General features: G+C 41.3%; 2 protein-coding genes across 3 annotated transcripts in view; one reads left to right on the top strand and one right to left on the bottom strand.

Annotated features, from left to right (window-relative positions):
• The window catches only part of map4k5 (mitogen-activated protein kinase kinase kinase kinase 5), a 101,084-nt gene extending 87,248 nt beyond the window's left edge, over positions 1–13,836 (bottom strand). The window contains exons 1-2 of one of the 2 annotated variants that reach the window (XM_060926206.1): positions 13,575–13,836; positions 11,569–11,804 (exon numbers count right to left, since the gene is read on the bottom strand). In XM_060926206.1, the coding sequence (XP_060782189.1) occupies positions 11,569–11,676 (108 nt within the window). In that variant the 5' untranslated portion in view covers positions 11,677–11,804; positions 13,575–13,836. The remainder of the gene's footprint in view (positions 1–11,568; positions 11,805–13,574) is intronic. The other variant, XM_060926207.1, reaches the window with a different exon arrangement.
• A 5,930-nt stretch (positions 13,837–19,766) lies between these two features.
• The window catches only part of atl1 (atlastin GTPase 1), a 35,576-nt gene continuing 29,417 nt past the window's right edge, over positions 19,767–25,925 (top strand). The window contains exons 1-2 of the mRNA XM_060924803.1: positions 19,767–19,892; positions 25,495–25,745. Coding sequence (XP_060780786.1) covers positions 19,793–19,892; positions 25,495–25,745 — 351 coding nt within the window. The 5' untranslated portion in view covers positions 19,767–19,792. The remainder of the gene's footprint in view (positions 19,893–25,494; positions 25,746–25,925) is intronic.

Genomic DNA, 25,925 nt, shown 5'->3' with positions numbered 1-25,925 from the left:
AGCTGGATATGTGCTAATATTGTTGTGCTTGTTTTCTTCCGTAGATGCCATTTTTACATTACCCAGTCCCACATCCAAAAATATGACGTAAATATGTTAATTGTATTATTATTATAACTATTAGCAAGCAAATCAAACAACATATTAACACGTATGAAAACAGAAGAATTGATTTTTTACTGTTGCGGAGATATCGCGGGAGTAGAATGGATGACGTATGCAAGGCTACGGTGTGCCTTAGGGGACAGAAGGGTTCGTTTTACCTTACTGTCACGTCAATGTTATTGTTGTTTTATTGCCATTGTAGAAATATTGTGCACGTCCCTTTCGACAAATGACAAAAAATCGTTTCATATCGATATTATGAATTTTGATATCGTTTGACACCAATATCGATATCGCGATAAAAATACGATATATTGCACAGCTCTAATTTCATTACAGGTTATCGTTACAGACATCAACAAATAAACATCTGGAGCTTTAATTCATGCTGTAATATTCCATATGCCAGGCTGTCAGAGTTTAACACATTCAACAACTAGAAAAGCACTCAGAGCGCAGACCTCTGCCAAGGATCCTTTAAAAAAATCCGGGATCCAGAAGGTGATCCGGATCACCGCCAAAATTTAATGGATTGTTACTTGTGCCCAGTCACACCTCTGGAAAAAATTTCAGAGCAATCCGTTCATAACTTTTTCTGTAATGTTGCTAACAGACAAACCAACAAAAAAACAAACCAATGCTACCAAAAACATAACCTCCTTGGCGGAGGTAAATATGACACCACCTCATGATTGGGCTGTAATGTAATGTAATACAAGTAATAGCATTACATGCTTAGACTACAAACGAGAAGTATCTATATTCAATCCGTGATCGGTTTTAAAAAGGTTGTATTCAGAATAGTTAAAGAATACACCCCACATATTATTTTAGGGGAATCCATTTAGAATATCTCTTCAGTCTTTAAAAAGATACAACAATTAATATTAACAACCCTCTAGGCTGCTAACACCATTCACTCCTGGCCTCCAGTGACCCGAACAACCTACAGGATGACCGAGAGGGTCAACGACCCATGTGACTTCAATGACTCTCCTTAGGGTTGCTTTTGGTCCACTAGAGGATAACTACCTGGAACTCCCCACTAGTCAGAGAGAACCGAAGAAGCCTTTCGGATGAGCGGTGAAATGTCTTCAAGGATTTCAAGCAAGTCCAATTGCCTTCTTTAGCACCTACGGATTACGATGACCTGGATGACTGAGAACCTTCACAGACGACACTAACACCATTTTAAAATCACCATGCTCACACTTTTTGTTCATCACTTCGAGAGCACTGGGAAGTGGTGATGGGTCAAACACACAGGGTTTGGTTTGTATTTTTTTGCAGCAGATGATGCAGCAAAATTGTCCTCAACGACAAACCTTGTCTTTCTCCATAACTAACTTACTAGTGTTGCGGACAGGTAGGTGATACTTGGATGGGAAGCCTTTTTAGATTGAGTATTCCACTATTTTAAGAAAATCACATTTTATTTATTACAAGAAAACACAATATTTTCCCCTAATTTGGTGGAGAATAAAAGAGACAGTAGACAAAACAAATATTTATTGTTCATGTCCACCATACCTGAAACATACATCAACCACGCCCCAGTCTCCACTCCCTGATGTTCTACATGACTGCCACTTTTTTGTAAAATACACACACAGACTCATCTCTCCCACTCATGATGAACTTATGTTAACACATCTGGTGTTAATCTGGTGGCAACTGGACTAGATTAATACCAAAATTTCAATGTGTTCCTTTAAATGATCTTTGTGCTGCAGCCATGAGAATGATTACAGTATGTTCTTTTGTCAAAGGCACTGTTAAAGGATAATATACTACAAATATAAACTAAATATGAAACATTTTGATTGACATTTTGTGGGGAAATGATGCTGCTTTTTTCCCCCTGCTTGGTTAAAGCTATGCATCCTGTGCAACATGCTTTTAAAGGGGCAGAGCTGAACAGCTGTTTTGGCTCAAGGCAGGGCCAATTGTTCTGGGCTGGAAAAAATAATCAACAGAAACAAAAAAGTTACCCAGATAGCATTGCTATTTTGAGAATCTCAGTTTTTCGAAGGCACCCTTAAATTATATAATTATTCATAATATAGACCTAAAACCTTTTCAAACAAACTGTACATTTAAAAGGAACATCTTGTGCAAAAACATACAAATATGATTTTGATATCACCAGGAAGCCTTAGAGTAATGTACAATGGTGCTTGAAAGTTTGTGAACCCTTTAGAATTTTCTATATTTCTGCATAAATATGACCTAAAACATCAGATGTTCACACAAGAGTCTTAAAAGCAGATAAAGAGAACCCAGTTAAACAAATGAGAAAAATATTATACTTGGTCATTTATTTATTGAGGAAAATGATCCAATATCTGTGAGTGGCAAAGTATGTGAACCTCTAGGATTAGCAGTTAATTTGAAGGTGAAATTAGAGTCAGGTGTTTTCAATCAATGGGATGACAATCAGGTGTGAGTGGGCACCCTGTTTTATTTAAAGAACAGGGATCTATCAAAGTCTGATCTTCACAACACATGTTTGTGGAAGTGTATCATGGCACGAACAAAGGAGATTTCTTAGGACCTCAGAAAAAGCGTTGTTGATGCTCATCAGGCTGGAAAAGGTTACAAAACCATCTCTAAAGAGTTTGGACTCCACCAATCCACAGTCAGACAGATTGTGTACAAATGGAGGAAATTCAAGACCATTGTTACCCTCCCCAGGAATGGTCGACCAACAAAGATCACTCCAAGAGCAAGGCGTGTAATAGTCGGCAAGGTCACAAAGGACCCCAGGGTAACTTCTAAGCAACTGAAGGCCTCTCTCATATTGGCTAATGTTCATGAGTCCACCGTCAGGAGAACACTGAACAACAATGGTGTGCATGGCAGGGTTGCAAGGAGAAAGCCACGGCTCTCCCAAAAGAACATTGCTGCTCATCTGTAGTTTGCTAAAGATCACGTGGACAAGCCAGAAGGCTATTGGAAAAATGTTTTGTGGACGGACGAGACCAAAATAGAACTTTTTGGTTTAAACGAGAAGCGTTATGTTTGGAGAAAGGAAAAACACTGCATTCCAGCACAAGAACCTTGTCCCCTCTGTGAAACATGGTGGTGGTAGTATCATGGTTTGGGCCTGTTTTGTTGCATCTGGGCCAGGATGGCTTGCCATTATTGATGGAACAATGAATTCTGAATTATACCAGTGAATTCTAAAGGAAAATGTCAGGACATCTGTCTATGAACTGAATCTCAAGAGAAGGTGGGTCATGCAGCAAGACACCGACCCTAAACACACAAGTCGTTCTACCAAAGAATGGTTAAAGAAGAATACAGTTAATGTTTTGGAATGGCCAAGTCAAAGTCCTGACCTTAATCCAATCCAAATGTTGTGGAAGGACCTGAAGCAAGCAGTTCATGTGAGGAAACCCACCAACATCCCAGAGTTGAAGCTGTTCTGTACGGAGGAATGGGATAAAATTCCTCCAAGCCGGTGTGCAGGACTGTCCAACAGTTACTGGAAACGTTTAGTTGCAGTTATTGCTGCACAAGGGGGTCACACCAGATACTGAAAGCAAAGGTTCACATACTTTTGCCACTCACATATGTAATACTGGATCATTTTCCTCAATAAATAAATGACTAAGTATATTTTTGTCTCATTTGTTTAACTGGGTTCTCTTTATCTCCTTTTAGGACTTTTGTGTGAAAATCTGATGTTTTAGGTCATATTTATGCAGAAATATAGAAAGGGTTGACAAACTTTCAAGCACCACTGTATAATACAAAGTACGATTCTGGATCAGAAAAACTGTATAGAAATACATTCATGAAGTCATGCTGATATGTTGACAAAGCGCTTCAAAATTCTGGCCATTGGAAATCACAGTGCATCATCCCCAATCCTACTGAACTCTGACTAAACAAGTCAAGATACTCAAAGCCATTTCCTTCATCTACAGCAATGGAAAAAGAAAAAAAAAAAAACATAAATCAAATCATGTCTTTCCAGCCACGAAAAGAACACCTGAGCTCTAAACAATCATCTTTGTCCTGCCTACAGTGGTAACATTTACTGGTTGAAGTAAAAACAGCGCAAACTGAGCATCATGGATTACATTAAGGCCAAAACAGCAGCAGAGCATCGACTCTCCAATCGGTTCTGGTTGGCAGGAAGAAGCACACATGCAGATTTGAGCAAGACTGCAGGTGTCAACTGGTTATTTACAAGAACCCGAATGAGGAAGAAAAAAAAAAAAAGTCATTCATGTCATCAATTTTACACCATCAGCTGAGAAAATGAAAAAAAGTGTTTCTATACAAGAGAAAATTGCAATCAAGATCGGACAGGAAACTACAATGAATAATTTTTTAAAAATAGCTACACATTTTTTTCATTTTATTTCAGTATCTTTTTTTTTAATTATTTTACAATCTCTGATTTCTTATTTACTCATTCTTCCCCCCCCCTTTACTGGATCTCATGTGACAATCTTTTTATATGCTTACTCTTGTTCTCATATTGTTTCTAAATGGTTTCTATTTGTAGGTTATTCTCACTGCTTATATGACCCCATTTCATTCTCTATAATGTCTAACTTCCTTGTCAGTCTGGGTCACATTTTATGTATGAAAGGTACTACGCAATGATGTTTGTTGTTATTGCTGTTAATAATATAACAATAATAACCACCAACAACAACGGGCCTGTGATCTTTTTCTTGTGATGAAAATCCTAAACTGCTATGATCAAAATTATGTTTATTAGTTCCTAGCCTATAGGTACAGAGTATATAAAAGGCTCTATATTTGAATAAGCCTATTAATTCAATAATTCTTAAAATAATTCTGAGTCGAGTTGGCCTATAGAGATCTTGCATGTGACGTCACAGCCAATCCAGATTGTGACAGACGCCATCTTGTCGGTCAAACGCCATATTTCCGCCTTCTACTTCTGCTTCTACTTTTTCTTCTGGAAAACCCTACTATATACAATTCTACTACAACGGCTGCGGCTACAAGCTCTCCCTACCTGTGCACGTTTATGTTTTTCGTGTGTATTTTTGCGTGTTGTTCGTCTGTACCGGACTTCAATATCCACTACAACCGTATGGACTTACTGGACATTGGTTTCCAGTAGAAAATGACGGTTTGTAGCGATTTCCTTCGCATGCACAACATTCCGGACGAGATAGCGAGACCAGCGGGGTCTCCGTGGATTGTTATCGGAAGCAAAGCGAAGGAGGCGGCGGCGGGAGCGGAAGCAAAAGCGAAGCTGCAGGCAGAGCCGGCCTGTTGACTAAGCTCAGAAAACAGCCACTCAAATCTCCACTGCTAAGCCTCTACCTCTCCAACGCCAGATCCATGGTAAACAAGACGGACATCGGCTGGTCAGTGCTATACTAGTAATACTTAAGTGACTTACCCGTCCAATGAGGATTGTTATTTTCTTGTTTACAAGATGCCACATCTGAGGGCGGCTGACAAATCCTGAATTTCTGTAAAGATAACTGTCCAGAGATTTATAAGCACGCAGTGCTTCACCACTGAACAGCGAGGGAAAGTTAATGAGGTAATTATACACGTCTGGGTATTCCACCTCTGGCAGTTCAATATCCACTGACACGGTCGTGAAAACTCCGTCCGGTAAGCCATAAGGGTCACTAATCTGTAGATCGTTTATTTTAGACATATATCTAATTAACTGTTCATTAGAAAAATGAGCGGTGTAGTCCGTTGGTTGAAATTGATCCATTCTGTACACGAGTGCAGCAGAATTCAGCTGTGTTTTTTAACGACAAGATGGCGGCTGTTAACTTTCCGGTCACGTGACTGCAAGATCTCTATAGATTTCCTTACAGCTACAGAGGGATATGGTTACCCCCCAAAAAAAGTTTGGAAACCGGTTACTGAAAACCACTCTACTTATAGACAAAACTAAGGACTGTACCCACGTTTCAGGTCATATAACCCCTGGATTACATCAAATGGGTAAATAAGAGTGGCAGTGCATGTACCAGGAAACAGACCAATTTACTATCGGCGTGGCAGAGACCACTCATCAGTAGCAACACTTGTGTTATGAGATACTTTACACTAACAAAATGCTTCACACGGCTCAGACGTTGAAGTTTCCAGCTCTGCAGCAGCAGCACACACAGTAGCAATGCAGCTACTAAGCTTAGCACACAGCTAGAGAATTCACATGCAGACTGCTTGCTGTAAGGCAGTTCTTAAAACAGCAGCAGCTAAGCTGACAGAGGAAGGATGTCCACCAAACAATAACAGTAGAAAAGTATCTACTACGGACGGACACACACACACACACACACACACACACACACACACACACACCTATCCCTTGGCTTGAGGAAGCTGTCCACTCATGGATGAATGGAAACTCTGCTACTTTCACAAGGTTTCCAGGAAAGTCCAGAGGGCCTGCGATATCCAGATCCCTGAATGTGTGTCTCATTTGTACACAAGGACTTCGGAGCCATTTAAAAAAAAAGTAAAACACTGCCTCCAAACGCTTATGTACACTACAGCTTTACATATCAGAGAACCTCTCTCATGAACAGATATTTCAGAAAAGATCTCTCTTTCAGCCACAAATAACAGTAACAAACCGGGGCTGGGTCTGAAACTGCTTTGGAGCTGGGTCAGGCAAATAAAGAGTGAAGAGTTCACCTGAGTTAAACTGGTAGACAAAATGTATCCCACTTGAACACCTGTTTAAATAATCAGAACAAGAGTTCCAGTGATTCTTAAATGAATTATACTGTTAAAGATAAGCCAGAATCGCCGTCTCCATCCAGCTCACATGTCTGACAGCAGTTGCCGCATCTCTAATATACTCTGCTTAGCTGATAAGAACGAATAAGACACTTAATCTGTGTAAGGATTCTCTCTAACATTTACTGTTCCTGAGTCTGCACAAGATTCCAACTCTCAAATCCTTCATTTGCCAAAAAAACAGGCTTGTTACTGCAATCCCTTTTCCTGTTTTTTTTTTTTTACTACTTCTACTGAAGTGACTAATCTTTAGACACCATATTATACCGTCCATACGCATAAGCTCCCAGTATGTGCTTTGAAAGATCATAAGGATAAAGCAACATTACAAGAAAAACTAGTATGTTTAGTTCTCTTCTTTCATGGCTCTGACGTGCGAGAGATGGAGATGCCATAATAATCTGGAACCTGCACTGCAACATGATCAAGTAAATAAAGCATAAAGTTTTATAGCACAAAATTTATGACATTTTTACTTTATGGACACACTTAAGTCACAAATCAGGCATTCTCCCCACTAAAATCCACACAATCAAACCTCCAGAACCCCTGAACAGCACAGAGCCCTCTGAAAAGTAGGCTAGTCTCTGCCTGGCATGCTAATCCCAGAGAGAGTGAGGGGCAACCTCTGGAGAGAGCCCAGCACTCTGACATACTGTGAACACAAGATACAAGTCTACCCTGTCGGCACAAAAGGAGAGCAAAGAGAAAGAGTCTTGTTTATTCAAGCTTTAACTATTACAACAGGGGAAAGGTGAGCTCAGATGGGAGAGCACTTCCTGAATGGTGCAGTTCTGCTGTACTTATGAGGAGTGTCCACCGAAATTCTCAAATAATCAAAACACGCACACGACACCAGGACATGTCACAACATGGTCACACAGACTCAAACAATTCATTATAAATGGGGAAAAAAAAACAACTGAATAATTACAATGGCTTCTGGACACTTTTGGGGAAGTCATCGCCACAGGTTTGTTTTCACAGAAGTTTCTATTAACCCTGTGGAGTCCGAGACCCGTCAGCCACTTCTGAGTAGTTAAACCTTCACAATTTTGTATATTTCATCCATCTTTAAAAAAAAAGATCCCAACAGGCTATGTTGGACATGTTTATATTCAGCACCAATAAGCTGAGAGCAGTAAGAATATATATATTTTTTTAAATCAACTACAACCATACACTTTTCAAAAACCTACTTTCAGAGGTGCTGAGATATTGTAAGAAAAACACACACACTAAACATTTCTGGCCAAGAACTTTGAGCTCTGAACCGTGTAAACCCAGATGTTGGCTACACGTGATTAAAACGTTCAGAAATTTCATGTGGTTTGACTAAGTGTTTGACACTTTTTTCAAAGCCAGTGGCATACACACTGAATATTGTTGAGGTAGGCATCAATACACCTGTAACAGTCCTGTCAAAGGTAACAGCCCGTCGGTCTGGAGCGTCATTATGGCCCTCTCTGCCCCCAAGCCCTTCAGTTTGGAAAGTTAGTGTGAATTGTAAGAGAAGAAGAAACCATAAAAAAGTCTTTTTACAGTTTGTGATATGGTTTTACAAGCTGCTTCAGACAGGGATGTTTTATCCGTGGAAGGTGCTTTATGACAGAAGTTTCATACAGAAAGAGAAAGACAGGACGTGCTGCACCCGTGCAGAGGTCAAATAATTCACTTAACTGTGAGTACTGCAAAATGCTTTTGGGTGAGTGTCCACATAGCATTTTCCTCTGGCAGGAAAGCACTGGGGAGCACTTCATGAATAAAGTACCCCTTCTATGAACAATATCTTGACATCATGACTGGCTGCCTGAAAAGGAGTGACAGTGACAACACCAATGTCTTTCTGAAAAGTTCAGATTTTTTCAAGTAGAAGAGCTCGGAGCGGGCGCGCAGAAAAGGACGTCATGCTCTGAACAAAGACACTGAGGCTACATCCACACGACAACGGCAACGAGATGTTATTTAAAAATATATCGCGTCCACATGGGCAACGATCAGTAAAATATCAGGTCCATATGGCAACGCAACGCTTGCTGAAAATGATGCAATACACATGCCACACCTCTAGGGGCGCTGTAAGACGGTCCCTTCGGAGACACCAGAACAATAGAAGAAGTAAGGACGCATGCGCATAAACTATTATGCGCGAGACTTCATATTAGCCACAAAGTCAGGAAAATCTGTTCGTAAAATTACATTATAATGACCAAATACAATGAAAAGTATTTTTCCAGTCTCACCTGTGAAAGGTAATCCCATGTGATCTCGTTTGGACGGCAAACCTGTTGGTACAGTTAAACGCAGCTAATCTTTATTCTCCGCTTTGACCTATCCAATATGGCGGCGAGGATGACGTATGATTCTACGCGGAAGGCGGCGTCTTTAATGGTCCGGAATAAATTGAATACTACACGTTGATGGATTAATTTGTTGTTTCTCACCTGTGAAAGGTAATCCCATGTGATCTCGTTTGGACGGTAAACCTGTTAGTACAGTTAAACGCAGCACATGAATCTTTATTCTCCGCTTTGACCTATCCAATATGGCGGCGAGGATGACCTAAGCGGAAGGCGGCGTCTTTAATGGTCCGGGATAAATTGAATGCTACATGTTGATGGATTAATTTGCTCTTCTACGCCCTTTTTGAGGAATGTATTGTAGGACTTAAACCATCATCTGAAGAGGTGAGATCGCTCCTTTTTTTCCCTATTTTTGCTGGCGGGATTGACTCTGCCCTAAGGGCAGAGTCTCTCTCTCTCACTCACTTTGCACCATTACACAATAAATATTCACAGTGAAAATATTTTGTAAGCGCGTTTCATGAACCAAGTCATAGGATTTGTTGACAACTCGCATCGAGTTCGTTACACTTCTACCCGGCGTGAAGCACTCACAGTCATGTGGTTGTGACGTCATCGTAAACAAATCCGTTCTACTCATCCAGACGACTTCACAACGGCAACGTTGCCAGATCTTTCCACTCTGGAACCTGTTCTCAAAAAGATTGCGTTTTGGGCACCCAAAACGCCGGTGCCGTGTGGACGCCAGGCCTAAACGATAAGCAATTGTATCGGAGTCACCTGAATCCGTTGCCGTGTGGACAGGGCCTGAGTGCAGAGCTTTTTCTCTAGGCAGCTGCACGTGGGCACATATGCTCCGTCCTTGTTGGGAACAAAGTTTCACGATCAGGGTAAAAACGAGCCAAACGTGCCCCTTTATAGAAGTCAAATTGGGCGTTTTCACACATTTTCTTCCCTCATAATGACCCAGTAGTGACTGCTGAATTACCATGCCATTATCATATGAACAGCTTTATTTACTAATAGGTAGGACATCAAGAGCTGCTTTCTGGCTCAGAGATATGTTCTTTTTGGTCCCCTCATAAAGCTCTAAAAACATATTTTACCTTCTACATACACACCCCATTCAGGGTTTCTGGGGGTGATTACGTTTTTAAAGTTTTCTAGGACAAAAACTCACCAAGGGAGTTTGAAAAGGGTTTGAAGAAATTTCTACATTAAAACCATGGGTCTAATTTTATTCTTAGAATTTTTTGTACACCACACCATTGCAGAATGGGAGGTAATTTTTTTTTTTTTTATTTAGTGAGTTATTTAATGTGTTTCTCAAGTAGTCTTCTAGTTAGGCTTACAACATGGAGAAAAATAATTGAGTTGTTTTTTTTGTCTTTCATACCTAATCCACTCCAACATGGTTTTTAACAAATGTAAATGTTAAAGACCAGTATTTCCGCCAACACGAAGAACCCTAATCTATCCAATGAACCACTTTTCTTTAGATTTCAGGGTTAAACCATAATATGTGAAAACTAAGGGGGAAAATCATAATACAGGGTATGTAAATCAATAATTATCAGGCCACTTTCACATTAGGTTCATTTGAATCAGACATTGCTGTATTTTCCTCCCTCTGTGCAGTTCAGTGAGACAAGTGAGATTACAGAAGTCATGCTTGCATGCAGACCAAAAAAGGTGCCAGAGACTGTCTGAAAATGGTGGTCTCTGTCTGTGGGATTCAAGTGCACTGACAAAGTGATGCAACTCCATCACCCCAACTACAGGAAGTGAACCAAGCGTGCAGTGAATTTTGGGGTGTGGATGCATTTTTCAATAGATGCAAGCTGCTAAACTGAGCTGCGAGGTGCAGCTTATTATATATGAATAAAAATGAAATGTCTGAATATTTGGACTGATAAACAAAATAACAACAACGCTGGATGTGTCGGAATGTTTTAAACCAGAAATGAAACCTGAATACTTGGAGGAAACCCACACAGGCACGAGGAGAACATGCAAACGCCACACAGAAAGACCCCAGTCAATCAACACGTTCGAATCCAGAACCTGCTTTCTGTGAGGAGACCGTGCCAACCACTACACCACCGTGTCATCCTGCAAATGAACCAGAACTATCACTTTCTCCCTGATCTGGACTACTGATGCTTCTCAACATCCTGACTCAAAATCAAATTGAATTGTGAGATGCCTAGAGTCCTACGCCATGCATCAATCAGTGTTTTATATATTGGCTTAAGTTCAACGAACACCAATCATCTTTGCATTTAACATGAACAAGTCAGGAAACGCGCCAACTGTGGTAATGTAAACAAGTGTGGTAAGGGTGTGTGTGGGTGGGTATGTATTTGAAAATCAATCTGAAAGCCTCCACACACACCTTGAACACATCTCCATACGTGCCACTGCCGACTCTCTGGATGAGTTCGAAGTCGTGCTGGGGATTTCTACGCAGGATGTCTCCGCTGGGCCTCGAGTACGACTCCATGCCCAGAGCTGGCGGTGCGAGTCACGGACAGGAGAGAGAAACAGGGTCGATCGAGATGGCCTGGTGCTTTGCTTTTCCAACTACTGCATCAAAGTCCTCTCTTCCAAGTGTGCCATCTGGCTCATTGTCTGGGGTAGAAAGAATAACAGATAGCAGACACATAACTCGTGGACGATGTGGATTATGCTTTTGAAGAACTTGCTGCATTTGAGCGATCAAACTAGATCACATGACGGTCTGAGCGATTTCCTCACTTTAGAGAGAATGTCAAGTAGAGGTGTGGCGATTAATCGATCCCCGATGTATCGATCCATTTCAAGCTGCGATTCAAAAATCGATTAAAATTTAATGAATCACGATTCCCTAATACCCAATTTCATCCTGATAATCCTAGATGTATAAAGAATTTCGAAAAACGGCATAATTTTTATATTAAAAATTTGATTCGGTATCTGGAGCTGTACATGGGCGCAGCCATGTTTGTGGTTGCTATAGTGATCACGCGTTGCTTTGTGAACATGATGGCGGACAACTCGGAATTCCTGAAACCACCGACTTTTAAAAGCCCGATTTGGCGGCATTTCTTACAATCTCAGCGCCTTATGCACTCTGGCCAATGAACGTTGTGTCTCAAGAGGTCGTATTCACTTTAACACAAGTGACTATTTTTGTGTTTTAAAAGATTGAGACAAGAGTCAAAGTTTTCATTGCTTTTTTTTTGTTTAAGTGTTTTGCGGTTTGAAAATTAAAATGTGCCAAAAATACGATACGTTCATAGTTACATTCAGTCACTGGAGTCTAAATAAAGACTACAAAAGCAACGGCTTGTTTGTTTTTTATTGCTCTACATTTCTAGGCTGACAGTTAACCGAATGTTGACAATGATTCGCATCAGTTATAAAACACAAGACCAAAAAAAAAAAAGTGAAACGTGATTCAAATTGAATCAAATCGGAAGGTCAAAATCGCGATTCGAATCGAATCGTCACACCTCTAATGTGACGTTGGACACAGTTCTCTCAGTCAGCTGTCTGTTAGAGACTGGACAATTCTAGACGGTGGTTTATTTTGGTTACAATTCTAAGACGTTTGTCCAGATTTTTTCCATTAAAAGGGGGAAAAATACATTCCTGAACTTCAGTCTGTCAAAAACAACTTCCCGATCCAAGTAGTTAAAATGCTTAGCTTTTCATTTGACTTTCCTTGAGCAAACAATAAATCAACGATATTACAACAAACCTAACAAACGTTAGCAAATTATTTATTAACTCAAGATACGTCCACTGTTTAGTTTTAACCCACCAACACTGCCTTACCGATATACTTTCCTGTTATATTAATAATTATTATCAGATAACATCCAGCAATTTTGCGAAAATAAAAAGAAAAACAGCCCTAAAGAAGAATTCCGCACAGACTGAACTCAAACACGTTAACTAGCTCACTCTGCTAGCGCTCTTCCAGCTGCCTGTAACAGCAAAGCGCTTTGTTAGTCGTCTTTTATTAAGAAATAAAAATAAAAAACACGCTGTTTGTAAGCATAAACCTGCAAAATGTCTTGACTAGCAGCCAAATTAGGCAACTATAACTCAGCAGCTAGCTAGTGACAGAAATGTAATAGTAGTATTGAGGTTAGCTTAGCAGAGCGTTATGGATAATCCAGAGCTAAACGCTAGCCGTGTGATTAAACACTGACTGACTGACTGAGTGAACTGCACTCGGAATGGCTTTCGCTGATTTAACTCACTTTGTATAAAAACAAACGAATACTTGACTACCATTCGGTTATTCCGCTAACCAAGTTACCTGGTAGAAACACTAGCAGTAAGAGAAAAATAAAACTGCTTGTAAAATAAACGTATCCAACCCATTTCGACAAGATTCTTCGAAAAACATACAATTTTCCACGTGAATAGTCCACGTCCATAAGAGAGAAACAGCCGCTTGTTCAGATCCTGCTGACATTCATTTCACGTCAAATTAAACATCCCAAAGTAAGTCAGTCACTTTCTATCGAGCTCATACTTTGGTCTCCAGCTGAAGCGCTGAGAATCACGCAGACTGTTACACCACGGTTAATCATCCAGCCACGCTGAAAAATACAAAAAAAAAAACCTCTCTCTCCCCCGCCTAGTTGGCTCCGACGCGTTTAGGGTATTGTTTTTTTCCCCCTCACCCGTATTCCGACACAACCCGCCTCCTGCACTAGGATTGGACAGTAGATCATACATCCAAGTACCGATTGGACATCAGGTTGATTGACTAAAGTAAGAGCCAATCACAGGACGAGGTTGGCAGCACGACAAAACCGGAGGATATACCGGATTACGTGTGGTCTAAATATCAACACTGCGTCTTGACTGGAAAATGACGAGTTATTTCTGACTGTTGATTGAACAAATTTACAACACGGGCACATTAGACCAGCTACCAATAACCAGTTTGCGAACAAGAGCTACACCATTACTTTTTTTGTTTTTTTAACATTTATAGTTAATGGTCGCGTAATGCAATCAATAATTGTGCATTGTGCGCCATCTAGTGGCTGAAATCAAATTACACCCCACAAGCAGGCTGGTGAAAGAGTTCAGGAGATGGTTATTGCCAGTCTCTCCCCCACAGGTATGGCCTCCCTCATCACTGTGTCTTGCCTTTGTAGTGATGGTTTCAGCAAGCACACGAGACTGTTAAAAGTCTGCTGCTCCATTCTCAGCCAGTTTTTGTAGCTAGGAGGGTCTTCATCTGCCAATTCTCTCAGTAACTGGCTGTAACACCCCTTTTTCTCCTGAGAAGCCATCTCCTGGTCCATGTCCGTTTCTGTTTCTTCTTACTGAGATGATGGAAATATATGGTTAGGCCCATGTATTTGCCAATGTATCATTAAAGGTGCACTATGGTTGTCTGTGTACTTAGCATTTTATTGACATTTTTATATCTGAGTTTATGGGCGGCACGGTGGTGTAGTGGTTAGCGCTGTCGCCTCACAGCAAGAAGGTCCTGGGTTCGAGCCCCGGGGCTAGCGAGGGCCTTTCTGTGCGGAGTTTGCATGTTCTCCCCGTGTCCGCGTGGGTTTCCTCCGGGTACTCCGGTTTCCCCCACAGTCCAAAGACATGCAGGTTAGGTTAACTGGTGACTCTAAATTGACCGTAGGTGTGAATGTGAGTGTGAATGGTTGTCTGTGTCTATGTGTCAGCCCTGTGATGACCTGGCGACTTGTCCAGGGTGTACCCCGCCTTTCGCCCGTAGTCAGCTGGGATAGGCTCCAGCTTGCCTGCGACCCTGTAGAAGGATAAAGCGGCTAGAGATAATGAGATGAGATGAGATATCTGAGTTTTTAACAGAAGAAAATATTTATTTGAATTTATAAAAGTTTGAAATAATGTCAAACTTTTGGCCAGAATATCTATTCTATTTATCGATTTTCCAAAAGTGTTACTTACTTGAGTGAAATAATTACTGAAGCCACAACAGCAACAGCGGCAAATGTTTCAGCGTCCATTTTTGCAGTGTCTGTCTCCTTGGCAATAGCTTTACTTCTTATCTGATTGGTTGTTGCCCATTGTTAGTTGCCCTGAAAAGTTGCCCTGTGTCTCACCTAGTTGCCCGTTGCCAGCAACATTGCTCGGCAACATTGCCCAAAAAGTTGCCCCGTGTATCATCACCATTACAGCCAGTTACTGAGAGAATTGGCAGATGAAGACCCTCCTAGCTACAAAAACTGGCTGAGAATGGAGCAGCAGACTTTTAACAGTCTCGTGTGCTTGCTGAAACCATCACTACAAAGGCAAGACACAGTGATGAGGGAGGCCATACCTGGGCCCTGTCCACACGGCAACGGATTCAGGTGAATCCGATACAATTGTTTATCGTTTAGGCCTGGTGTCCACACGGCACCGGCGTTTTGGGTGCCCCAAAACGGAATCTTTTGAGAACGGGTTCCAGAGTGGAAAGATCTGGCAACGTTGCCATTGCGAAGTCGTCTGGATGAGTAGAACGGATTTGTTTACGATGACGTCACAACCACATGACTGTCAGTGCTTCACACCGGATAGAAGTGTAACGAACTCGATGCAAGTTGTCAACAAATCCTATAACTTGGTTCATGAAATGCGCTTACAAAATATTTTCACTGTGAATATTTGTGTAATGGTGCAAAGTGAGAGAGAGAGAGAGAGAGAGAGAGAGAGAGAGAAAATAGCCCTTAGGGCAGAGTCAATCCCGCCAGCAAAAATAGGGAAAAAAAGGAGCGATCTCACCTCTTCAGATGTTGGTTTAAGTCCTACAATACATTCCTCAAAAAGGGTGTAGAAGAACAAATTAATCCATCAACATGTAGCATTCAATTTATTCCGGACCATTAAAGACGCCGCCTTCCGCGTAGAATCATACGTCATCCTCGCCGCCATATTGGATGGGTCAAAGCGGAGAATAAAGATGCCTCATTCATGTGCTGTGTTTAACTGTACCAACAGGTTTACTGTCCAAACGAGATCACATGGGATTACCTTTCACAGGTGAGACTGGAAAAATACTTTTCATTGTATTTGGTCATTATAATGTAATTTTACGAACAGATTTTCCTGACTTTGTGGCTAATATGAAGTCTCGCGCATAATAGTTTATGCGCATGCGTCCTTACTTCTTCTATTGTTCTGGTGTCTCCGAAGGGACCGTCTTACAGCGCCCCTAGAGGTGTGGCATGTGTATTGCATCGTTTTCAGCAAGCGTTGCGTTGCCATATGGACCTGATATTTTACTGATCGTTGCCCATGTGGACGTGATATTTTTTTAAATAACATCTCGTTGCCGTTGTCGTGTGGATGTAGCCTTAGTAAACTACACTCACCGGCCACTTTAATAGGAACTTGTTCTTGATTCTAAGGTTCCTGTTCTTGGCTGGCAGGAGTGGAACCCAATGTGCTCTTCTGCTGTTGCATGCTGAGATGCTTTTCTGCTCACCATGGTTGTAAAGAGTTGCTATATCCTTCCTGGCAGCTCAAACCAATCTGGCCCTGACCTCTCTTATCAACAAGGTGTTTGCTTCCACCCACAGAACTGTCTGTCTGTCTGTCACTCACTCACTCACTCACTCACTCACTCACTCACTCACTCACTCAGTGTTTTTTGTTTTTCGCACCATTCTGTGTAAACTCTAGAGACTGTTGTGTGTGAAAACCCCAGGAAAAGAAAGAAAGCACAACTTTATTCATCACACACTTGTGAAATTTCCTCTCTGCATTTAACCCATCTGAAGCAGTGAACACACACATGCACACATGTGAGCAATGAGCACACACACATACCCAGAGCAGTGGGCAGCCATGCTAACAGCACCCGGGGAGCAGTTGGGAGTTAGTTGCCTCGCTCAAGGGCACCTCAGCCCAAGGCCATCCCATATTAACCTAACCACATGTCTTTGAACTGTGGGGGAAACCGGAGCACCCGGAGGAAACCCACGCAGACACAGGGAGAACATGCAAACTCCGCACAGAAAGGCCCTCACCGGCAGCTGGGTTCGAACCCAGAACCTTCTTGCTGTGAGGTGACAGTGCTAACCACTTAATCAGCAGTTTCTGAAATACTCAAACCAGTCCATCTGGTTAACACCAACACCCATGCCACAGTGAAAGTCACAGAGATCACAATTTTTCCCATTTTGATGTTTGAAGTGAACATTAACTGAAGCTCTTGATTTGTATCTGCATGATTTTATGCATTGTGCTGCTGTCAAGGGATTGGCTGATTGGATAACTGCATAAAACAGCAGGTGGGTGGGTGTTCCTAATAAAGTGGCCGGTGAGTGTACATTATGGTATGATGCTGAGAGGGGAAATGCTGAATTAAGCCTATTGTTTAAACATGTATTTTTAAAAAGCAAACTTAATAAACATGCATTTTTATGTTACATGTTCGAGTCAGCATTTTATACAGTTGTTTGCTGCAGTATCTAAAGAGTGAAGGTCTTCAGTAACAAACATGATGCTTCAGTCATATCTAGAAAAAAATTGCTACAAAAACAGAAAATAAATTATATTTTAAAATGTGAAAGGAATATAGTCAGTAAACAAACAGAAGGTTTCCTCACAGAATTATTATAAATTGTGTACAAGGGGATAAGAAGAAATATGTCAGTTTTTCAGTTGTGTTCTCAATGTCTAAAATAGTTGACGTTTGTTTGTTTTTTTTCTTGTTCTTCTTTTTTTCAGGCATCATTAAAGACCACCTTTTGATCCCTTAAGCACCTAAATATTGTCTATTGTTTGTACAGTTTCATTAATCATTTGGGAAGGTTCTGTCTGTGTGGAGTTTCTGTGCATGTTCTCCCCATGTGGGTTTCTTCTTGGTTCTCTGATTTACTCCAGTCTTCCAAAAATATACCTGTTAGGTAGATTGGCTTGGCTAAATTGCAAGTTTGTGTAAAATTATGTGTGAATGATCTCTGCTGGTCTGATGTCTGATCCAGGGTGTATTCCCCAGTCACACCATGTGTTCCTGAGAGATTCTCTGTATTCACTGCCACCCTAACCAGGATACTTACTGAACATGAATGAATAGTAAATAAATAGTTAACAGCATATAACATCTCATCTCATTATCTGTAGCCGCTTTATCCTGTTCTACAGGGTCGCAGGCAAGCTGGAGTCTATCCCAGCTGACTACAGGTGAAAGGCGGGGTACACCCTGGACAAGTCGCCAGGTCATCACAGGGCTGACACATAGACACAGACAACCATTCACACTCACATTCACACCTATGGTCAATTTAGAGTCACCAGTTAACCTAAACTGCATGTCTTTGGACTGTGGGGGAAACCGGAGCACCCGGAGGAAACCCACGCAGACACGGGGAGAACATGCAAACTCTGCACAGAAAGGCCCTCGCCGGCCGTGGGGCTTGAACCCGTACCTTCTTGCTGTGAGGCGACTGTGCTAACCACTACACCACCGTGCCGCCCAGCATATAACATAATAATAATAATAATAGCAGCAATTAAATGTTCTCAGGCAACATGGTCCTGTTATCAGTAACTGATACTCAAAGGACTAGAGTCTGGTTAACACAAACTGTACATAGAAAGAGATTCTTTCTGTAGACCTATAAAGCAAACCAACAGTTTAGGAGTGTGTACGGAAGTGCAGCGAGTGTACACAATGTTTAAAAAATCCCTGCAACACTACTGTGTCTGATACATTGACAACAGCACCACACACACTAGCATGCCACCACCATGTCATGTCAGAGTCACTGCTGTGATATGAATGGTTCATCATATATGGCTCTCCCTTACTATGGATATTTGTGGTACATGGTCCAAAAATAAGGAGACCAAACCGTACCTTTTATTGTTGCTGGGATGGAACCCTTAAGGGTATATCTTTTGTACTTTAGTTTGTAGCTTTTATCTTGAAAAAAGCTCATGTACTGTTTAAAGCTTTGCTCTAAAAACTAACTATGGTCCAATTCAATTCCTTCATTCAGAAGGTCCGCGTTCGAGCCCCGTGGCCGGCGAGGGCCTTTCTGTGCGGAGTTTGCATGTTCTCCCCGTGTCCGCGTGGGTTTCCTCCGGGTGCTCCGGTTTCCCCCACAGTCCAAAGACATGCAGGTTAGGTTAACTGGTGACTCTAAATTGACCGTAGGTGTGAATGTGAGTGTGAATGGTTGTCTGTGTCAGCCCTGTGATGACCTGGAGACTTGTCCAGGGTGTACCCCGCCTTTCGCCCGTAGTCAGCTGGGATAGGCTCCAGCTTGCCTGCGACCCTGTAGAACAGGATAAAGCGGCTAGAAATAATGAGATAAGATGAGATGATTCCTGATAAATGAACCACAACAAGATACCTCCTACACATTTTCGTATTTTCCCTGCCCTACCCACACCCACTTCCACTCAGGAAGGGTTGTTAATTAGCAGATTGGTTGAATTAGGTGTGTTAGAGCAGGAAAACAGGAGTCAGGGGTTTCTCCTTGGGACCCTGCCTGTGCTGTGGAATATAATAGTGTCCACTCACGCTTGGGTTTTGCTCTGCTCTGCCCCCTGGCGGCTGAATGCTGAAAGTGTTTCTCTCAGATGAGAATGAGGCGTAGGGAGCATCGTTGCCATTCCTGTTTCCTGTCTTCATGATTGTTGATGAAGAGCGAGCAGTGAAACAACCCAGGGGGCTGGAAAGCGATACTTCATGCGCCATGGTCCGGGATAAAAAGGACAGAGACAGCTGGGGTTAGTGGTTTCTGAGCGTTTATGCTGTTACTTAAACACCACCTGCGTGTGTGTGTGTTCCTGCATAGACACTAGAAATGCTGTAGAAATAAATAACCAGACTGATGGATTAAATAGAGTGTAAAAGCATGGTTGTGTATTCAGGAGCATAAATATGATCATATATAGGTGATATATTGATTTCTCGGGGTTTCTGTTGTCATGTCGCTCCAGGAGCCACAGCCCAGGGCCATCACGCCACAGCCCAGTGACACAGTTGTTTATTACCAGGCTGTTAGTGTGTGACAGCGGTGCATGATAACACAACCCATGTCCTGGCTTTTTTCGGGTTGTTTTACAGTAAAATGCTGGCCAGCTGTGTCACATGAGGCAGCTTTGCGTTTCCTGTCGGATCATTAATGCGCTTTGCAGCAGGAGGAGCAGGAGCGCGCGCCGTCTGTTTTTATTTCTAATCGGATTGATTTATGAAAGGTGTGCACGCGGGCTTGAGGAATTAGCGGTGATCTTATGCAATGTGTTACATGTTTCATACTGTATATGATCTTTGCATGAATAGTAAATATACAGGAACGGGTGAAGAAGTTGAGGGAAGGGGAATGATGAGGGAAAACACTGACCTATATATAACACGGGAAATACTGTATTGTGTGTGTGTGTGTGTGTGTGTGTTCATATCTTGGTCGGGACCAAATGTCCCCATAAAGTCAAGACATTCTTATGGGGACTTGTGAAACAAACACAGCATTAAAAAAATCAAATAAGCAACAAACAAACAAAAAACCCTAAAAGCCAAATACCCAAAATGTTTCCTTTTGGTTGCTGAGGTTACGATTCGGGTTAGATGTATGTGTAAACATAGCTTTGACTGCATTAAGCATTATTCCAAGAGAAGGTCCTAATAAGAATAGTAAAACAAATGTGTGTGTGTGTTCATATCTTGGTAGGGACCAAATGTCCCCATAAAGTCAACACATTCTTATGGGGACTTGTGAAACAAACAAACAGCTGCTTCTATTAAAACAAAAAAAAAAAAAAATAAAAGCCAAATACCCAAACTGTTTCTTTTTGGTTGCTGAGGTTACGATTCGGGTTAGATGTATGTGTAAACATAGCTTTAACTGCATTAAGCTGCATTAATCATTATTCCAACAGAAGGTCGTAATAAGGATAGTAAAACAAATGTGTGTGTGTGTGTGTGTGTGTGTGTGTTCATATCTTGGTAGGGTCCAAATGTCCCCATAAAGTCAACACATTCTTATGGGGACTTGTGAAACAAACAAACAAACAAACAAACAAAAACAAACAGCTGCTTCTATTAAAACAATCAAATAAGCAACAAACAAACAAAAAACCCTAAAAGCCAAATAGCCAAAATGTTTCCTTTTGGTTGCTGAGGTTATGATTCAGGTTAGATGTATGTGTAAACATAGCTTTAACTGCATTAAGCATTATTCCAAGAGAAGGTCCTAATAAGAATAGTAAAACAAATGTGTGTGTGTGTTCATATCTTGGTAGGGACCAAATGTCCCCATAAAGTCAACATATTCTTATGGGGACTTGTGAAACAAACAAACGAACAAACAAACAAACAAACAGCTGCTTCTATTAAAACAAACAAAAAACCCTAAAATCCAAATAGCCAAACTGTTTCCTTTTGGTTGCTGAGGTTACGATTCAGGTTAGATGTATGTGTAAACATAGCTTTAACTGCATTAAGCTGCATTAATCATTATTCTAACAGACAGTCCTAATAAGGATAGTAAAACAAATGTGTGTGTGTGTGAGAGAGAGAGAGAGAAAGCGAGAGAGCGAGACTGTGGCCTAGGCCAAGATGAGATGTGAGAGAGAGAGGGAGGATATTTATGTATGTATTTTATGCATTAATGTGCTAGACAGAATGATTAATCCAAGGTTCTGAACCACATCTCATTATATAACAGTATCACCGCTGCAATGCCATCTAATACCGATTTTAGCATGTTTATTTTAGTAAGCATGACTCATGATTTCGGAGTTTCAAGACTGCCCTCAGATGCTCATAATGATTTTTTTCCTGCTGCATGTCTTTCTCTCTCTCTCTCTCTTTTCCCCCCTTAAACTTTTTAAGGCATAAGAATTCAGCTCCATCTTTCTCCTTTGGCCCTAAGGGCCAGAAGTGGGACAGATTGGTATGAGGCAAAGCAATAGAGAGGCGTGCAAACTGAACCACTGCCAAAGACACTGCTTCATAATGCATTCAAGAAACAACTCAAACCATTTGGCACTCTCATTTTTCCACATTCATTTTGTTCATTCGACAGTTTAACAAAAGTGAATTATATCTATTTAAGGGTTTGAATAACCAAAATGGCAAGGTAAAATGTTTATGGAAATCAAAGATAAATCTGGGATTGGGGATTTTATGCATCAGTCCTCAGTTTAGGAAGCTGTAATTGATTACACTGTCTTGCCAGAATGCTATTTGTGCCTTAAACTATTCTTATAAACAACATCCTAATGTTAACAGTCCTAACACTGCTGCCTGTGAATGCTTAACATGTCAGGCAGATGTATATCTGATGTAATATAATTCTAAGTAGAATGTCAACTTTACCATGAAAAGAAATTTGTGACCACAGGAATAACTGTACATTGTCAGAGCCCTCTGCTGCCTATAAAGCCGCTTGCAGTTGCAGTGATAACAGTGACAAGTGGAGCACTTCCTCACAACTACACCTCTTCGACTGAACTACGCATGATTAGTGGCTTGCCTTTAAGAGCTGAGCTCTTTGTTCTAAACTGCTCACACAGAATCTGATATCTGCAACCATAAACATGTTAACACAAGGCCAAAATGAAGAATTAGCTTGAACACAGCATTACACAGCATTACTGCAAATCACAGCCTTTTCCCAAGGTATTATATGATTATTCCAGACCTAGAAACACTCTTACACATCACACCCAGCAATTCATTCATTCTTATTTTTTTCATGATGTCCGTTTCAGTTGTTTCATACAACCACACAGCCACATGATTTCTCTGAAGAACTAGAACACAAAAATGATACATCCATAACCAGATTTCTCTTTCATTCTTGTATATCACTGTTTGCTGCAAAGAGCATCCATGTGGCTGATCAACTGCTCTATAGCTGTAGCATAGATATACAGTTGTGGTCAGAAGTTTACATACAGTGACATGAATGTCATCTGGGATATGAATGTCATGGCAATATTTGGGCTTTCAGTAATTTCTTTGAGCTGTTCTTTTTCTGTGGCAGAATGTACAGCATACATCTTTAATTAAAAAAAAACCCTGAAATCAACACAGGGTCAAAATTATACATGCAGGGTCCAAAATTTACATATGCTCACTTAGATTATTAATTCAGAAGTGCTGAAACTTCCAAAATGTCTCTTATCTTGCCAAGGCCGAGGTCTCTTAACTTCCTGTTAGTGATCATGATCAACTAAAGCTGGTAGCTTCTCTGTGTCTTCATAAAAAAGGTTTGTTTACAGCACTCATTGATTGACCAACACACAGTAAAATGGGAAAGTCCAAGGAGCTCAGTGCAGATCTGAGAAAGAGGATTGCAGATATACACAACTCTGGAATGTCTCCTGGAGCCATTTCTAAACGACTGCAAATTCCAAGATCAGTTCAAACAATTGTATCCAAGTTATTGTGAGGTGTAGTCACTTTGCCAAGCCACTTTGCTTCAAGAAAACCCAAACTGTCACCCTCAGCTGAAAGGAAATTGGTTTGGATGGTCCGGAACAACCTGGGAACCACCATGGCACTGCCCTGCCATGAACTGGAAGCTGATGGATCACTGTCTACAATTCAGATCACCATGAACTAAGAGGCTACTATCCAAGAAATAACCCCCTGCTCCAGAATTGACACCTTCAAGCTTAACTAAAGTTTGAAGCTGACCACACGGACAAAGGAAAAGCCTTCAGGAGGAAAGCTGTATGGTCAGATGAGACAAAGATTGAGTTGTTTGGCCACAGTGAACACCATGTACTACAGAGGAACACTACCTGCTGGTGGTGGTAGGATCATCATGCTCTGGGGCTGTTTTGCTGCCAGTGGAACTGGTTCATTGCACAAAGTGGATGGAATAATGAAGAAGGAGGACTACCTCAGAATTCTTAAACCATCAGAAACTTGAACACAACTTGGGACTTGGGAGTTTCAACTGGACAATGAACCCAGACATGCATCAGAACTGGTTGTGGAGGATAAAGCAGGCTAACATTAAGCTTAAAACAAGTCCTGACTTCAACCCTCTTGAAAATATATGGACCGTGCTTATAAGTCAAGTCCATGCCAAGGAAAAAAAATTAATGGAACTCCACTAATTCTACCATGAAGAGTCATGAAATATCCAACCAGAATTCTGCCAGAAGCTTGTTCATGGTAAACAAAAATGTTTGGTCAAGGTGAATCTTGCAAAGAGACATTTTACCCAAATATTAGGTGTGCTGTATGTATAATTTTGACCCTGTGTTGATTTCAGAAAACCCAAAGAAAATTAAAACTTGTCCACCAAATTCTAGTATTTTTTTAAATTAAAGATGTATGCTGTACATTCTGCCACAGAAAAAGAACAGTTCAAAGAAATTACTGAAAGCCCAAATATTGCCATGACATTCATATCCAAGATGACATTCATGTCACTGTATGTAAACTTCTGACCGCAACTGTAAATCACTAAGTGTTAAATATGTACAGTCTACAGTTTGCTGGAAAGGTGGAAAGATGCCTACATATGAAAATTGTCTCACTGATTTTTGAGCTTGTGCAGGCCAGGAGTCACTGCAAATCAGTACAAGTTCAAATATATATTGGGGTCCAAAAGTCTGAGGGGTGGCACGGTGGTGTAGTGGTTAGCACTGTCGCCTCACAGCAAGAAGGTTCTGGGTTCAAGCCCAGTGGCCGGCAAGGGCCTTTCTCCCCGTGTCCGCGTGGGTTTCCTCCGGGTGCTCCGGTTTCCCCCACAGTCCAAAGACATGCAGGTTAGGCTAATTGGTGGCTCTAAATTGACCGTAGGTGTGAATGTGAGTGTGAATGGTTGCTTGTCTCTATGTGTCAGCCCTGCGATGACCTGGCGACTTGTCCAGGGTGTACCCCGCCTTTCGCCCATAGTCAGCTGGGATAGGCTCCAGCTTGCCTGCGACCCTGCACAGGATAAGTGGCTACAGATAATGGTTGTATGGATAGTTCCTGGATCGCCGACCCTCAACTATGAGGACAAACAGAAAAGTCTGAGCCCACATTGAAAATCTGGGATTAAAAAAAAAGTTATAATTGGAAATAAACAGAAGGTTTTAGAATTTTGAAATATTTAAAACTAAGAAAATAAATGTTTAATATCTTGAATATTTAATAATTAAATCTCAGCAAATTTGTGATATTGACTACATTAACTGCTTTGTACAAAAGGTCAGATTTTCCTCATGCCTGATCTCATCTACTGAAGCATGTGTTCAGATGACACTCTGATACATTTAAGGTTTTGCACAAATTTGTGGAGTCCATGATAGTTCGTGTGCATACTGTCTTTTTTTAAAATAAAAAAACTAAACATTGTATGTGTTTATGTGTATATGACAGGGTCTTTTGTGGACAAGCATGTATTTGAGTGGAGTTCTGAGGACGAGGAGCCAGACGGTAAAGCTCGACCAGTGCAGGTTCTGGTGGTGAAGGATGATCACACGTTCGAGCTGGATGAGGCAGCACTGAGTCGTATCCTCCTGGCCAAAGACCTCAGAGACAGAGAGATAGTCACAGTATCTGTTGCTGGAGCCTTCCGGAAGGGGAAGTCCTTCCTCATGGACTTCATGCTACGCTACATGTACAACCAGGTACACCTATACCTGTGCACCCGTATGTTAATGTATGGGGTCGGTTTGAAATCAGACCATTTAGGGGAAGGAATTGAGAGTAGGCAGACGAGATCTCAATCAGAGAGAGTGATTCATATTATAAGAGCAGGAAAGAGAGGATCTGGGAGTTGATGAGATGCCCACTTCCCGTAATATCAG

This window comes from Neoarius graeffei, chromosome 7 (assembly GCF_027579695.1).
Source record: "Neoarius graeffei isolate fNeoGra1 chromosome 7, fNeoGra1.pri, whole genome shotgun sequence".
NCBI lineage: Eukaryota > Metazoa > Chordata > Actinopteri > Siluriformes > Ariidae > Neoarius > Neoarius graeffei.
This window is presented reverse-complemented; position numbering and strand designations above follow the sequence as displayed.